The 15,567-nt window shown below is 41.0% G+C and overlaps 1 protein-coding gene across 5 annotated transcripts in view; it reads right to left on the bottom strand.

Moving 5' to 3' along the window:
• The window catches only part of CEP112 (centrosomal protein 112), a 167,518-nt gene that overhangs the window by 91,387 nt on the left and 60,564 nt on the right, over positions 1–15,567 (bottom strand). For all 5 annotated transcript variants that reach the window (XM_068151137.1, XM_068151138.1, XM_068151142.1 and 2 more), the window contains 2 exons: positions 14,822–14,957; positions 11,168–11,275 (listed from right to left, as the gene is read on the bottom strand). In XM_068151137.1, the coding sequence (XP_068007238.1) occupies positions 11,168–11,275; positions 14,822–14,957 (244 nt within the window). The remainder of the gene's footprint in view (positions 1–11,167; positions 11,276–14,821; positions 14,958–15,567) is intronic.

Here is a 15,567-nt window from a genome sequence, read left to right as displayed (position 1 = left end):
GGATTTCAGAGAGGGGGGGAAGAAGGAAAAAGAAGAAAAAAAAAAAAAAAACAGAAGCAAGCAATCAATGCTGTTATCATGAAGATGGTGGGTTATGTTCAGCGTGAGAAAAAAAAGAAAAGGAGAAGCGCGACCGGGAGGAGCCGGCTGTGTGTGCGCCGAGAGCGCCCCGGCACCTTATCTTAAAGCTGTAGCATTCAATTCTGCAAGAATATTGCCTGTTGGTGCAGCTTTTGGGCTGAAAATTAGAAGCCAAGTGAAACAAAAAAGCATTTTTGCCCATTTTCTTCAAGCAGGAATCGGCACGTTCCGGGTTTACAAGGAAAATAATGTCGTGGTGCTGAGGCCAGGAGCATTTGGTTGGACTTGATGATCTCAAAGGTCTTTTCTAACCTAGTTTAATTCTGTTCTATTCTATCCTCCCAAGAAAGGAGCAAGTAGAACAGATGCAGTATTCCACAGTTGAAGATATCTACATTATTTAACAACACTAAAGAGCTCATTAACAGGCATCTGAGGTCCCTGAAGGAGTTAACCCCCCAGGAGACAACACATTATCTGTGCTAGGCCTGGGATCCTTACATGAAGTTCTTTGAATCAGGTTTTTGCCCAAGGTTTGATGACAAAACTGGTTCCTTTTCAGATGCTAGTGGTGTCCTTAGGTGCCTAAATTGAAGGAATTCTTGCTCCTTAACTGTAGAGGCTTGGCTTGAGTTATGGGGGGAAATGTTTAATGGATTTTAACCAGTCAGACCTGATCAGTAAGAAGTCAACAAGAGGGGTCTTTTTCTTGAAATACTTCCTTTCCATGACAACTGAATTTTCAGCTGCTTGTGTCTTGAGTAAGACATTTCCTCGTGGAGAACTTCAGTTATTTGGTTTTCACTGTTCTACCTGAAGAAAAGGAATAGCAGCAGGCAGAGAACATGTGCCCAAAGTGGACAAGGGATGGATCCTGCTGCTTCAACCAGTTGAATGCTACACATGTATGCCACCACTTTACCCAACCACAGTAATTTCAGTTTTATTCAGTAACCTCTTCCCTTACAGCATCGATACTCGACACACAATGATTTTGAATGTCAGAGGTGGAAAGAGCTAAAAGGCATCAAGTCCTGAACGCTTCCAGCTTGCTGCATGGGAAGAGAAAGAATGGCAGCGCAAGGGGAGGGGTTTTTTAAAGGCAAATTTGTTGAAGCAAAAAAAGAAACACACAGCAGTTAAAGCAAAGTGTTCCCCATGATGGTTTTGTTTTGCTTTTCAGAGATTTCTGGCAGGAAGCAGAGGTGGACAGACAAGAGAAGACAGAAAGGATGGGGATGAGACCATTATCTTCCCACAAATTCAAAGGCATTGAAAGACCATCTTCCCTAAGGAATATTAACAAGTACCCCAGGTTTGTAACCAACAATCCATGCTTTCCTGTGCAAATCACATGCAGTGACTGAGCAGCTCTGTGAGTGCACTGGTGAACGCTCACTGAACCTCCTCTTCTCCTCAGAACTGCTGCCAAACACCACGGTTTCTCTCCCACTCCTCCCTTTCTCATTCTTGTATTGTTGTTGGGTTTTTTGAAAGGAAAAATAAATTAACGTGCGCCAACAAAAGGGAAAAAAAAACCACCCAGCCATGCTGGGTTTTAGCAACAACAGGACTGCATCACAGGAAGCTGCATCAAAACTAAATTAATTCTTCATACGTCAGTATGGATTCTGCCTCCTCTTTGAGGTAGAGAAAGCTTTTACGAATGATATAACAAAACCACTTCCTTTAAAAACTGTATTGTGTTCAGAGCTTTCTGCATCTGCCCTTAGATGCTCAGCACTTCATCAGACTGCATTAAAATTTCCCCTCAAACCCAGCCTGCAAGTGCCCAGCAGCCAGATCCTTCTAGGTGCTATACATTTCAGGCAGACAAGGAACACGATATCCACAAAGGGAATTAGGGGCGAGGCTGAAAAGAAACATTCATTAAATAATAGTGTGTGCCCCATTACCATAATCAGATCGCATTCATTGTGGCTTAGATGTTTCCTCATTTTGCCCTCCCAAAGATGAAAACCTCTTATTCTCTTCTCTGTGCATCTGTTCCTGTCTCCCACCACGGCCTGGAAACTAAACCAAGCAGGATTGCCTGAGCCCATGTAGCTGCCCTTAGTGAAAAACTATTGCAAACTAACGCAAGTATTTTAGAATCAGGATTTTCCTTTACCTGAATTCTTAGTTTTTTAATTCTTTCTGCACTATTATACTTGAACCACATTCAAAGCAACAGCCAATGGCTAATTTACTAAACTATCACTAAGATTATACCATTTCTCGTGAAATGTCTGCCTTGAACTGAAATTTAGCAACGTTTCCGTACTTATGCAGAGCGAAGATTTTTGAAAGCAGAACAAAATTATGAACAAAATGCTAAAAAAAGATCAGTCCAAGAACTCTTGACAGTCTTTTGCTGGTCATTCACATAAATAGACCCAAACTGCCAAACAAATCTGGTAGCCTGGCTTCTTCCCATACCATGCAGAACACCAACAACCAAGCTACTGCTGGTCTCAGGCAGAGCGAACTACGCCCAAATGTGGAAGTGCTTTAGAACAACCTGCTGAAACACGAGACAACGTAACATAGACCTCAAGTGACATCATGCTGCTGTTAGTGCTGGTTCAGTTTGTGCACCAGAAGAACAAAGACCTATGTAAACAGGCTGCTGATTGCAGAAGATATTTTCAGGAGTTGAACACTTGTAACATGATCAACATCAGCAAATACCTTTTCAAAGTCCCTAGTATAGACAAGACCTTCTACTACCTCCTTTTTGCTTTTACATCACACACTAAGTTTAGGCTTTTCAATTTTAGAACAATTTCAGCTTGTTCTCAAGAACAAGTATGCCTTTGAAATTCTTTTTATAGTCCCCAAAGGAGAGAAAGGAAATTAGTTAGCTCACTACCTCTTTGAAAAAATCTAGCTGCTACAATAAATATTTGACACCAAAGTACGAAAATTCATGTAAATTTATGTCCACAATTCCTGAAATATTGTAACTAACACCTACACAAAATATGGTTTTGCATAGCTGGATGCTATTTTTTTAGCACTGTTTTGGCATACCTCAGACTTCTGAGGGCTGGAGAAGCCACCAGTAAATTACACACGCTGGGGCAAAGACCTGCACTAAACTCACTCATACAGCACGCATGGAGCACGTCTATTTTTCAGCAGTTCTATCTTCTGAGCATTTAAGAGTGTTTGTAAATCAGGTGTCTTCATTGCTCAAGGCCAGGCCTAGCCTCTGCTCAGCTCAGGATACAACACATCATCTATCCCCAAATTACAACTCAGGCAAAATAGAGCATTTTCCGTCTCCTAAGCCTATAAATAACCGTGCGTGTTTCAGGAGGATATGGGGATTACCCATCTCTGCACATACTCTGCTTCTAAAAGTAATCTGATAGAACAGGCTGCAGGATCGAGTATTAATCGTGCTGGGCTCTGGCTTAGCATAACTTTGGGCAGAAAAGAGGAATCTTCACTGCAAGGCAAGGGAACGTAGCAGAACTACTTTGCAGCGGATAACTTAAATGGATTTCAGAAGTACACTTTTTCTTCTGTGGTTTGGGGTTTTTTTTGAGATTTTGCTATAATTTGGAACACAAAACACTCCCAGGATACAAGGGATGCAATGAGCCGAGGGCAAATGGCACAGTGAAAAATACATCAGTGCAGAAACAGAGATTACTACTGCAGTAGTAATAGGGTAATGTATATTCATACAATATATCTAGGCTAATGTATATGCATGGCTGCATGTATGTATATGCAGGCTGCAATAATTTAATTGGCATGACACAACTGGCATTGTGTTTCCTGTTATCTTTCACCTTATAATCAATGCTAATATCTGCATGTCCACTGCAAACTAAGAATTGCAAGCAATCTCCTAAAAGAGACAAACTGGTCTATTAACCAAACTGCAGTTTGAGTTATTCTCCCCTTACAACAACACATCTGAGTGGTCCCACACAGGAACACACCCAAATGGGTCTTGAACACCTCCAGAGAAGGAGACTTCACAACCTAACCTCTCTGGGCAGCCTGTTCCAATGTTCTGTCACCAGGCAGCACAAACCTCACCTCAATCCTCTTATCTTCCTAGTCCTCCTGCCATGAGTAAATTTGGTTTTAAATCACCAGCATGCTGGAAATGAAGTTGCATCCCTGTGATTAAATCACACTTAGCACCATGATGAAGGTCAGGAGGTCCCACTCCCCTCCCCAGCCCTCCTGCCAATACAGTCTGCAAACTGAGGTATTCCTTTCAAATTAATAAACCTCGAGTCACTGCAAATAACAGTTTGTGGCAGGCTCAGGTACAGAATTTACTGTACATAGGCTTTGTTTTGGGATTCAGAGTTTATCCAAGGACCTTCTTTGAACACTGAGAAGAGACTTCACAGGCACTCGCAGCCTGACTTGCTATTTACTGCAGGCACCACTTTATATTCCTGGAACCGTCTCACCTCGCCCTCCTCCCCACAAAGTTGATTCTGTTGACTATACAGGGAGCTAAGGCTTTTAACTCTGAATCACACATGAGTTAGATGCCTGCAGGAGCCAGTGTAAATACCCATCCATCTGGTTAACAATTCTGTAAATAGCAATGGTACAGCAAGATTTCCACCCACTCTTTACTTGGAGGTTAAATTTGTATCCTTTTCCCATTTGTGAGTTTTAGCTAACATCAGAAAATGAAAAGTTGATGTTGTTGATTGAAGAAACTATTCCTCAGATACTCTGTGCAAATGGCATTCATCTGTGTTTTAGGATGGTTCAAAGGAAGCATTTATGCATCCTAGATTAATTTATTAAATGAAATTTATGCAGCTTGTTGCTGAAGACATGAAAAATTTAGAGCTGCTGCTACCGTGCCCAGTTGGCCTCCATGCAAGAGCAGACTGTATTTCAATTATCTTAGACTATAGACAAAGAGGAGAGGAACAAAGCCTTTCACAAAGACTGCATCCTTGTAACTAAACCAGCATACTAAAAATGGATTGTGAATCCCTGAGTAGAACTGGGCTGCTTAAAGTACAGCTAAGAAATGCCTGGAACATTGGTCTGTCTGAGCAACACCATGGTTCAAGCACCTCTCTGCAAATATTTTCATGTTTTCTCCATTGAAGTGGAGAAGTAGCAGAGTGATCAAAAAGAAGCTAGGAGAAACATAAAAGAAGCAACAAGGCCACATGAAAATCTAGGACTTAAGTGCAGTGGCAGGAGCTCTTAGCTGAGAAAAGGTGCAGAGACAAAGCAAGCTGAGTGTTAAGTTCATTGTCTCTCTTAGTGTGCCCAGCTGAATGTCTCTGAAGTCTTGAGCATGACAGCAGGCAGTCTAAGGTGCACACAGAGAGATTGTGTCTCATGATAGGACTGAAGATATTTGCAGTTGTTCTGAAGAGGTAACCACCAGCTGGAAGATCAACTGAGCCAGAAGTAATATGCCAAATAGATACAATAGGGCTGTAAACTCAAAGCAGAAGCAACTTCTGCCCTCCTGCTTCCTACCACAGAAAGGCAGAGCGGTCACAGTTAAAGCAGGAAGTCATGAGAAACACTGGCTCCTGGAGGGTCAACTCATACTCCATAGAACTTTCAGCCCATAACACCCTATCAGTTGATCCCTCCTGCAGAACCTGCCCCTCCAGTGCTCCCAAGCCATAGGACTAAATGACATTTCTCAGCCTAAATAGCTCAAGGCCCCATTGCATAGGCTTTTGACAGCCACTCACAAAGTTTTTCACAGACAATACTTACTTCCCTTAAGTAGCTTCCTTTCCAAGTCCCACTCCCAACTCAGCCAATCTGTGCTTTTTACTCTATTCCTTACCTATGCTGTACCTCCTCCTCTCTCACACAAAGTCACAGTCTTTACACCACACTTTCAACACACAAAATGTTCTGGCTGGATTTCCCAGAGAACATGAAAATTCCCCATGAGAATTCTCTTCAGCTCATTTAGCTGCTGAACTCTTGAACATCTGAACTAAAGAGTGTTTATTACCTAAATGCACTTCAAGGGGTGAAAAATGAAGACACTTAGGTCAAAAATATTTTAACTTCAGATAAAAACACACTCAGGTCAAAAATATCCACCACTCTCCAGCATTTTGAGGAGCTATCATTACAATTTTAAACAAAAGCAAAACACCACCATCTCAGCCTTGATAACCCAAACACAGGTGAAATCTCTCGGCACCAAGTCAAACAGTTAAAAATTATCAGGGGAGATGCCTGACCATGAAATATTAATCTAAATAACACTTTAGAGTGTTTTTATGTGGGAGACTGTGCTTGGAACCTCAACATTAAGCTTGTAATGAATAAGATGTTTGTTTCTAAATATATACACTTGTGTATAAAACTAAAGGTTGGGATGACAAAATTCACGTTTTACCTGAGATACCCTCACCCTTTTCTTTAAATTAACCTCCCTAGAAAGTCAGAAAAGATGAACAGGAAGTTCTAAAGAATATTCTTTCTCTCCTCCTAATCAGCATACTTTCCTCTGCTCCAGCAAACTGCTAAAATAAGAACACTTTCCCAACACTGCCTTGGCCAGTCGTCCTTGCTGCTGGCAGGTAAGATTACAGCCAGGCTTTTTGCGCTTTTAACCAGCTGATTCTGCCCTTCTTTATCTAACTCCCTTCCTTTAATATAAAAGGTATATTTAAGCTCAGCCACACCTTTGTCTTGCTCCAGACTTTAAAGTGTAGACTACTTCTCTCATCTTTACCTTCATTTCAAAGTGATTTTGTTAAATACCCAGTAAAACATTTCTGAAGGTGTCCTGTTTCTTTGTTACTTGGCTAAATAGGACAGGACGACAACTTCAATTATTCCTTCATGAGTTTTACAGAAGTCAGGACCCAACAATAAATGTCACAAGAAAGGATTTCCTGAGATATAAGGAGATTCTTCAGCTCTCACGTAACAGCTTTCCAGTTTGCTAAGGAAGCATGAATAATTATCACTTTAAAATGGAATAAAGACTACTAAAGGAAAGATGAATGAAAACAAAAGGCTTATTTATACATTCAGGTTGATATCTAATCTCAGAGAGTATGTCCCTAGCTCAGCAAGTGATACCATCCTGCTATGATAACAATTCACTGACTTTTTCAGTGTCTTCTCCCTGCTAGAAAAATAAAATTTCATAGACTTTGTCTTTCTTACTAATCTTTCATCTCATTTTTTTCCACACTCGCCCAGTCATAGCACTTCAGTAACTATTTATAGCAAAAAATGGGCGTAACAGTGACCACAGTGATCTATTACTGCATTTTCTTAATATGAAAAGGACACACTAATGTCATTGAAACAGTAAGACCTCCAAAAATTCAATGGAAGTTTTCTATTCATGGCAATCTATGAACATCTGCTTGTTGCAGAGTTGACTCTGCTGTGAAGCATCATCTCTGTTCCACCACAAGCGCTCTGCCATGGGACAACAGCTTGCCCCAAGAGATGTGCTGCCTGGGGGTTCCTCACTGATGTGGACATAGGGCAAAAAAAGCGAATTTGTTCACTTTTTTGGTCAAATTTACCTGTCTAAAATCCACTACTGAAAAGTTTGGGGTGACGTTCTTTCAAACGTTTGGGCAGAAACGCTTCCCAGGTATTCTGAGCCACACTGAGGATGCAATTAGAAAGTAGCAGGAGAAAAAAAAAAATAAAAGGGAAGGGGTGCAAAGAAAACCAAACAACCTTTTTTCCTGTGCTGACAGTGCCATAAAGCCCAGCTATAGATACTGCAACCATTTCAAAGGCAGGAAAGGCTGAGGCCTTCGCTGTGGTGTCCACTGGCTTTGAAGTGCCGAGAGCAGCTGCTCCCAGCAGATAGGAACTGTGGTGCTGCTGGAGTTAGGGTTTTTTTTTTTTCTTCAAAATATACTTTCAAATCTAACAGCTGCAAGTAGAACAAAGTTGAGCTAAAGTATATTTAGAGGAAAAAAAAAAAAAAGCAGCCACCAGTTTCTCTCTAAGAGTGTTCTCAGTGGATACTTCAAAAGAAAGTGGCACTGAGTCAGATGAAGCTGGAACCAGGAGCCACACGTGACAGCTGAAACCAAATCCTGCAAGATCCAAATGGTTATCTTTGCCTTATTAATGGATTCCAATGCACTCAAGAAGTCGACAAAATATTAACTGCTATGGGTTTGTAGCTCCCCCCCCCCCCCCCTTAATTATTTTTCAAGGAAACTTAACAAATACATAGAGTAATATATATCAGGTTATTTATTAATATAAACCCCCAAGAAATATCAATATCTATCAGTAGATCTGCAGGCAGAGCAATCTTTCAGCTCCACAACCAACAGACCATGTTCATACCAGTAATCTCTTTGAAATCAGTGTTCAAGGAGAGTCCTGTGAAGCCCAGGCAAGCATTCATATAAAGCAGAGAGGTAAACCCACAGTTCTCCTGCACTTCGAAGTGTCTCTTTGATTGAAGAACTGGGTAAAATATCATTTGGTTCTTTACCACCAGCTTGATTAAATTTACGGGCAACTGAATTGTCCAGTATGCTGTCAGTGCAGCCTCTGCCACTCACTGTGCCAACCTCCACCAGATGTTATCTGAAGGTCAATTTTCCTTCCCTTTGTGTATAAATTCCACTTGACAATTAGATGCAGATGCTTGAGGCAGAACATATCAGAGCAATTACTACATTTCTCAGGTAGCTAAAGTATCACAGTTGTTTTTTTCTTTGGTTGGGTGCCTATTTCCTGACTGGAAGCCTGCTAGAGCCCTGCTGAAATCACCACCAATTCTCATTTACTGCTTTACTTAAACAGTTTCAATCAGTCCATTCCTCCCCAAGTAACAACCAAAGGAAAATGCAGTAAAACAAGGCATAGTAAAGTCTGCTTTAAAAATGGTTTAGAAGCTTTGAAGCATAAATACGAAGTAATGCAGAGAGAGGGAAGCTGGAACTACTGGAAGGAAATTTGAAGGTGGAAGAACTGAGCTCATGCTGCTCTGTGGCTGGGCTGAAGAAGCTTTGTTCTGCAGAAATGACAAGACAAAAAGAACGTAGTTTCCAAAGATAACTCACTGCAATCCGCAGGAAGGGACACACATTTTTCATGTTTGCAAACTTTCAAAGAACATTCCAAACCAAGTACGAAGAGAAATAAGTTTTTTAAAAGGGCATAAACAGGATTCCTCAGAAAATTCTTCTGAGGCTCTCATTGTTTAGCTCTCTAGTGCTGAAACCCTGCACTTGGGTTTCAGGGATGTTTCGTAAGTCTGGCAGTTTTTTTTCTCACAGCAAAAAGAAGCTATCCTAAACAAAAGTGAAGAAGAAACTATCTGACTTCAGTGCAAAAGCCTTTCACTAATGTTTACCACAACATCCACACTGTTACCTTGGGGTTTTTTTGTTTGTTTTGTTGGGTTTTTTGTTTGGTTGGTTTGGTTTGGGGTTTTTTTGTAAAATCCATCCTCCAGGTTTGAATATAACAGTCAGGATGATACAAGAAAGCAAACACCCAAGCAATGCCACTACTGGGCATCATCATTTCCCTTCAGTGTGCAAAACCAGCCAGATATTTGGCAGAAGGCTGCATCTATGGCTTGACCATGGCTCTCACCATGTCTATGGGAAGGTGTAAGTAGGAACAGGAATGTCACAACACCTGATGAACTGCAGATCAGTATTCTCTCTATAGATCGTATTCCTACACTCGGGAACAAAATCTTCAAGTAAATGCTTACTTTGGACTTTAAAGATGCACCACATGTTATAAGAACTGCAAAGAAAAAAGTGAACCAACCATATCACTGAAGTGATGGGAACAAAAGAGTCCATTAAAAAATTCCACCTTAAGGCAGATGCCCAACTAATCCCAACACCTCCTATCATCCTCCCTCCAGTGTGACCTTTAATTGACACATCAAACTTCCTCACCTTTAATGCAAGCATGAAACAAAACCCCCAGTGTCTCTTCATCTCAGACCATTCCTGAATGCTTAAATACAAAAATCCTAAAGAACATCACCCAGTTAAACAAAACGCCTGCACAGACACATCTCACTGTTACACAGGGCAGCTTCTCACCCTCTGTCAGCTGGCCACCCAATTAGTAATGCTGACACTTCTGAATGAGGATAAGGAAAATACTTTGATCTGAACCAGCAAGCTCTCTCCTATTCAGAAAGCCATGCACAAAACACACTATTGTTCCTCCCAAGCACAGGCAAAGGTGTCTCTCAACACCTACCAAAGTGATCTTGCTCCTTAATGACTTGGAAAAAGCCCCTTCCAGATGGATCAGAGCAGGACTCTTATCACGACTGCAGTATTTCACCCTCTTACCGGTACAGAAAATGAAAAGAAATGAAACTGTGTTTCCCTGGTGGAAATGTAAACCTATATCCACACAAAAACATTGACAGGAAAGAATTTTAAGCTTATGGGCTAACCATACACTTGCTATAAAGTAACAAAAAAAGACCTTCAGTCCTCTAGCAGGTGTTACCACACAGACCCCTCTTCAGTTTCACAACAAAGTACCACCTTACAGAAGTGTCTGATGGCCTGTTTCACCCTCAAGTCCATATTGTGCAATAATTTGTCTGCTTCTATTTTATTTTTTTCCCTTTACACTTCACCACACTACTGAACTCAGGTTTCTCTTCTCCACACCCAAATGTTTCCTGAATGTTTCCCAACCCTGAAATTACAATAAAGAAAATCACTACTGATGGGCCAAAACAAGCATTCACATGAACACTCCCCCTGTTAAAAATGATAAAAAGAGTAAAATGCTGTCTCTTGATGAGAAGAAAAACAGGTAGCACATGCAATAATTTCATCTGGGAATTAGGAAAATAGGTGTTGCCACCTGTAGGGCTGGGAAAAAAAATCAGAACAAGACAGAGTTACAGAGGACTGTGAAGAGGAAACAAAATTATTTTCTGTGCAGCCTCTTCTCTCTCCCTCCCCCATCACATAAACTCTGCATACCTATAAATTCTCTCTTTACACAAAGGAAAGCCACACACAGAGAGAGAAGGACTCAGTCTGCCACAAGAGCTGACCTACACCTGCATGAGAAGATGTCTCTCCTCCCATCCACCCTAAGGGGCAAACTGACCGACCTGTTGCTCACATCTTTGCTTCAGCTCCTCCAATTGCCGGGAGAATTCTTTCGATTGCTTTTCCCGGAGCGATTTTGATCTGCTTAGATCTGCTTCAACCTTTTCCATCTACATGGTAAAAGAAAGGGAATATTTAATTTTTATTTTTTTTTTAAGGCATAGCTTGAAACATTCTGACGTTTCTCCAGTTGTTTGCAAACCATCAAAGAGGAGAATGCAACCTGCTCAGAATGAGAACAACACTATTTGTATGTAGTGAGAATGAATGTTCACTCTCTACAGGGTCATTAGTTACTTAAGGATATAATGATCACTCTATCATGCCACTCCCTGATTACAAAGTATTGGCTCAGTTTTTCACTCAACAGCAATGAGCATCCCATTAAAAATGGAGCTTTTTTTTTTCCTAGATATATTATAGAATCAAATATATTTCACACAAAAATATATTGCCCCTAGAAATTCAAAGGAAATCATGCGTCAGTCAGTGCACAAATAGACATTTAAAGTGAGTTTACATTAAATCAGTAAAATAACTTAAAAGAGAATTACTTGGCTGCAAGTGAAGTTCTCTGAAGATAGTCATCGCCTCTGAATAATGAGTCCCACAGACTCCAGCACACAGCATCAAGGAAGCAATTTCTTAACTCAATTAACAAAGGCTTTTGTATCAAAAGCACAACTGTTAGCTGTACATCAGGCATGTTTTCAAGGGAATTAATAAATATATATTTTTATATATGTATACACAGCACTATGCTGCAGTGCACACTCATCAGTTACTTCTAGAGCTAGGTCCCAACACAAGCAGTGAATAAACCTAAATCAGCGAGACAAGGGGTGTAGATATCATGAGGGACCAGTGCTGCCGCAAGTCCTTCTGCTGCACCAAAAGAAGAAACACAGAAATTCCTGATCCACAAGCCAAAATCCTGTTTGGCCTAAGGGAATGCTCTGTCTTCAACAGATGTCTTTGCCAAGTGGCCTGGACATCACTTCTAAGCCAGGGGAAAGAAGAGAAAAGGCAGCACTCAGAGTGGCAAAAGCATTATGTTGGAAAATCCTGCACCAAGAGAGGAAGATATAGGACTAGAAACAGTTGGCCAAATAGAAAGTGGAAAAATAGAACAGAAAGGAACAAGTTATCCTTCCAGCAGCTCTTGAACCTCACTGCTACTACCTGCTCTTAAGCAAAAAGGAATCCAATGACTACTATATGAATAATTCCTCCTGCCTCCAAATTTACTCAAATTGCATGTTCATTGCCATATTTTACTCAGCTCAATAAAAAAGAGGAAAAAAAAAAAAGATCCTGTTACATTATTGAAGGATTTTTATCCTTAAGAGAATGAAAACATTCTAAAAAGTGAAATAGCAAAAACATATGTAAAGGTGCTTTAGCTCTGCTGGCTTTTGTGCTTTAGTGGTTAGGTCACACTCATATATTTCCTACAAATGCACTGAAGGCTCTTGATGGTTATTTGCCAAACCCAGGAAACATTAGATCTGAAGTACCATGACATAGTCAGGGTTTCTCTTTTTGCTAGTTATTATTACAAAACCTGCAGAACTTAGAGTTAAAAATGTCCCACGTGCCTATCAATGAGCATCAGGTGACTCCTACTAATCACAAGCTTGACAAAATAGGAAGCAGATGGCAAAAAAATATCACAGAGCCAAACTAATGAATCAAATATTGATTACAAGAACTGAAAATGCCAGACCCCATCCTACTTATCTCCATAATTAACTTCACCACACAACAAAAATGGCTTCAGAAGCCTGGTATTTCTAGTGCAGTTAAAAGAACAGCGTTGCTATAGCTACTACAGGTTTTGTTTTATAAGTAATACATTGCACCTAACCACAAAAAACAGAATTTTCCAATATGTTACAATCTAAGGGGTGATTTATCTGAAGAGTACGTGTGTGCAGAAGAATGAGAATGAGAAAGGACAAAGCTATGAAGACAGCTTCAGTAGTGATTCTTTGATGTATTTCCTTCAACCTTTGTTCCTGCAGAACAGCACTGCTCAAGTGTACAGTATCATTTACTATTTATTTTAGCATGAAAACAGGGACAGAATAAACCCATGGCTGATTCTTGGAGTACAGCAAAATTCATCTTCAAAATTTGCCAGAACACAGCAATATACTGGAGGAAATTTACAGTCATTTTGAAATGACAGTTGACTACATTTCCCAAATTCTTTGGCAGGTTTATTTTTTTGTCTGTTTGTGTGGATTGGTTTTGTTTGCTGGTTTGGGTTGTTTTAAGTGAATGGAACTGCTCCTAGTCTTTCTAGAATTAGACTATATCCCTTTTGGAGCAGAAATAAGATACTAATTTAAGCCATCGTGAACAAGGAGGGGGATGCTGTCCTGTGCAACCTACTTCAGGTGAACCTGCTCTGGCAGGGAAGTAGATAATGCAGCAAAAGTAGTGTGACCAGCAGGACAAGCGATGCGCTTCTGCCCCTCTGCTCTGCTCCTGTGAGACCCCACCTGGAGCACTGTGTCCAGTTCTGGTGCACCCAGCATAAGAGGGACATGGAGCTGATGGAACAGGTCCAGAGAAAGGCCACAAAGGTGATCAAAGGGCTGGAGAACTTCCCCTATGGACACAGGCTGAGAGAGTTAGGGCTGTTCAGCCTGGAGAAGGTTCCAGGGAGATCTTAGAGCAGCCTTCCAGAACCTGAGGCCTTGAGTGACCTGGGCTAGTGAAAGGCGTCCATGATTGTGCCAGAAGGACTGGAACTAGATCTACTCTTCTCTCATTTCAAACCATTGCCCCTCATCCTATCATTGTAGGTCTTTGTAAACAGTCCCTCTGCAGACTTCTTGTAGCCCCCTTCAGGTACTAGAAGGCTGCTATTAGGTGTCCCCAGAGCCTTCTCTTCTCCAGGCTGAACAACCCCAGCTCCCTCAGCCTGTCCTTGTAGGAGAGGTGTTCCAGTCCCCTGATCATTTTAGTGACCCTTCTCAGGACCCACTCCATCAGCTCCATGTCCTTCCTGTGTTGAGGGCTTCAGAGCTGGATACTGCTCTCCCCTTGTTTTTTGATCACCTGTCATTTGTTCCTTATTTCACTCATGGTGCTGCATTTGCAAAATCCCACTGACAGAGCTTTAACTAATGCTTGCTCCAGAAGGAATTTAAGACACTAAAATATTTTTATATAAATTCCTACTACTAATTGCAAGAACAGAAAAAAATAGAATTTTCTGTCCTCTGCATATGCCTTCCAGCAGCCACCATTGCTCTGTCCCTGTTTAGGCTCAAACTGATTACAGGACCTCATTAACGGATGAGGGAGTCATCCTGAAAAGAGTAGGAAGAGACACACATTTAAGTGGAAAATTACAAATGCCATTCCACAGGGGTGTATAAACTAACACTTTATACTCTCACTCCTGAAAAATCCCTAATCAGTATCACAACCATGGATATCTTTGTAACAATGACAATCCTGGCTTTGTTAGAAAGATGAAACAGCCGCCAACATCCCTTTCTGACTTGCTAGCAAAGACACTACATTGTGAAAGATTTTGATGTAGCACTCTCAAGTGAAGCATGTTTCTGGCATTATAAGATCAGAATATGCTATCCTACTGAGACGGAGTTTCAGAAAGGCTAGCATTGTGACCTTCTCACCTGCTGTTTCATTTCAGCATAGACTTTTTCTGAGTTCAGCTCCACCTGCCGCTTAAACTCCTCCAGGGCAGCATCTGCCTGCTGGGCTTGCAGCCTCTGTACCTCTGTCACCCGAGTCAGCTGCTCCTCCTTCTCCCTAGAAAGTCACAGAAAATTTGCAGAGTTCAAGTATCAAATAAAAGAACAAGTGTGCCAGTCTAAAAGAGAGCCCTTTAACCCTCTCCATTTAAAATAGTATTCAGATTTCAATTTCCTGTCCCAGCTTCTGCCAAACTTCCACAGCAATACTTTGAAGAAGGGAACAGAAGGCTGTGAGTTATTTTCACTTTCTCTTCCTGATTTTTGCACCCCAAACACAGTGCTCACAGCTTACAATTGCTCCATCTTCAACATCTGCGTGGACTTGGTTTACTACTGGCTTTACAACCCCCTCTTTCTAACCTCACCTTTAAAAATATACTGTCTCCCCCAATACATAAATTAATTTCTTTTAATATGATCATCCTCTCCCACTGAAAACAACCCCCCAAAAATTATCCCAGTGCCATCTTTGCCCAGACAGGATGCAGGATTACTCACTGCTTGACACATATCAAAATGCAAAGCAGGGTAATGTGTGACATATGGTACCTTCTTAATCTATCAGCAACACATAATGCTGTAATATCTGCTCAGCCTTTTAAATAATGACAGATGTTAAATCTTTATGCAAAGATATTTCATATTAATAGCCTATGCTCTGTGAC

This window comes from Melanerpes formicivorus, unplaced genomic scaffold (assembly GCF_026170545.1).
Source record: "Melanerpes formicivorus ecotype bairdi unplaced genomic scaffold, bMelFor1.0.p_v2 SCAF_21, whole genome shotgun sequence".
Lineage (NCBI taxonomy): Eukaryota > Metazoa > Chordata > Aves > Piciformes > Picidae > Melanerpes > Melanerpes formicivorus.
This window is presented reverse-complemented; position numbering and strand designations above follow the sequence as displayed.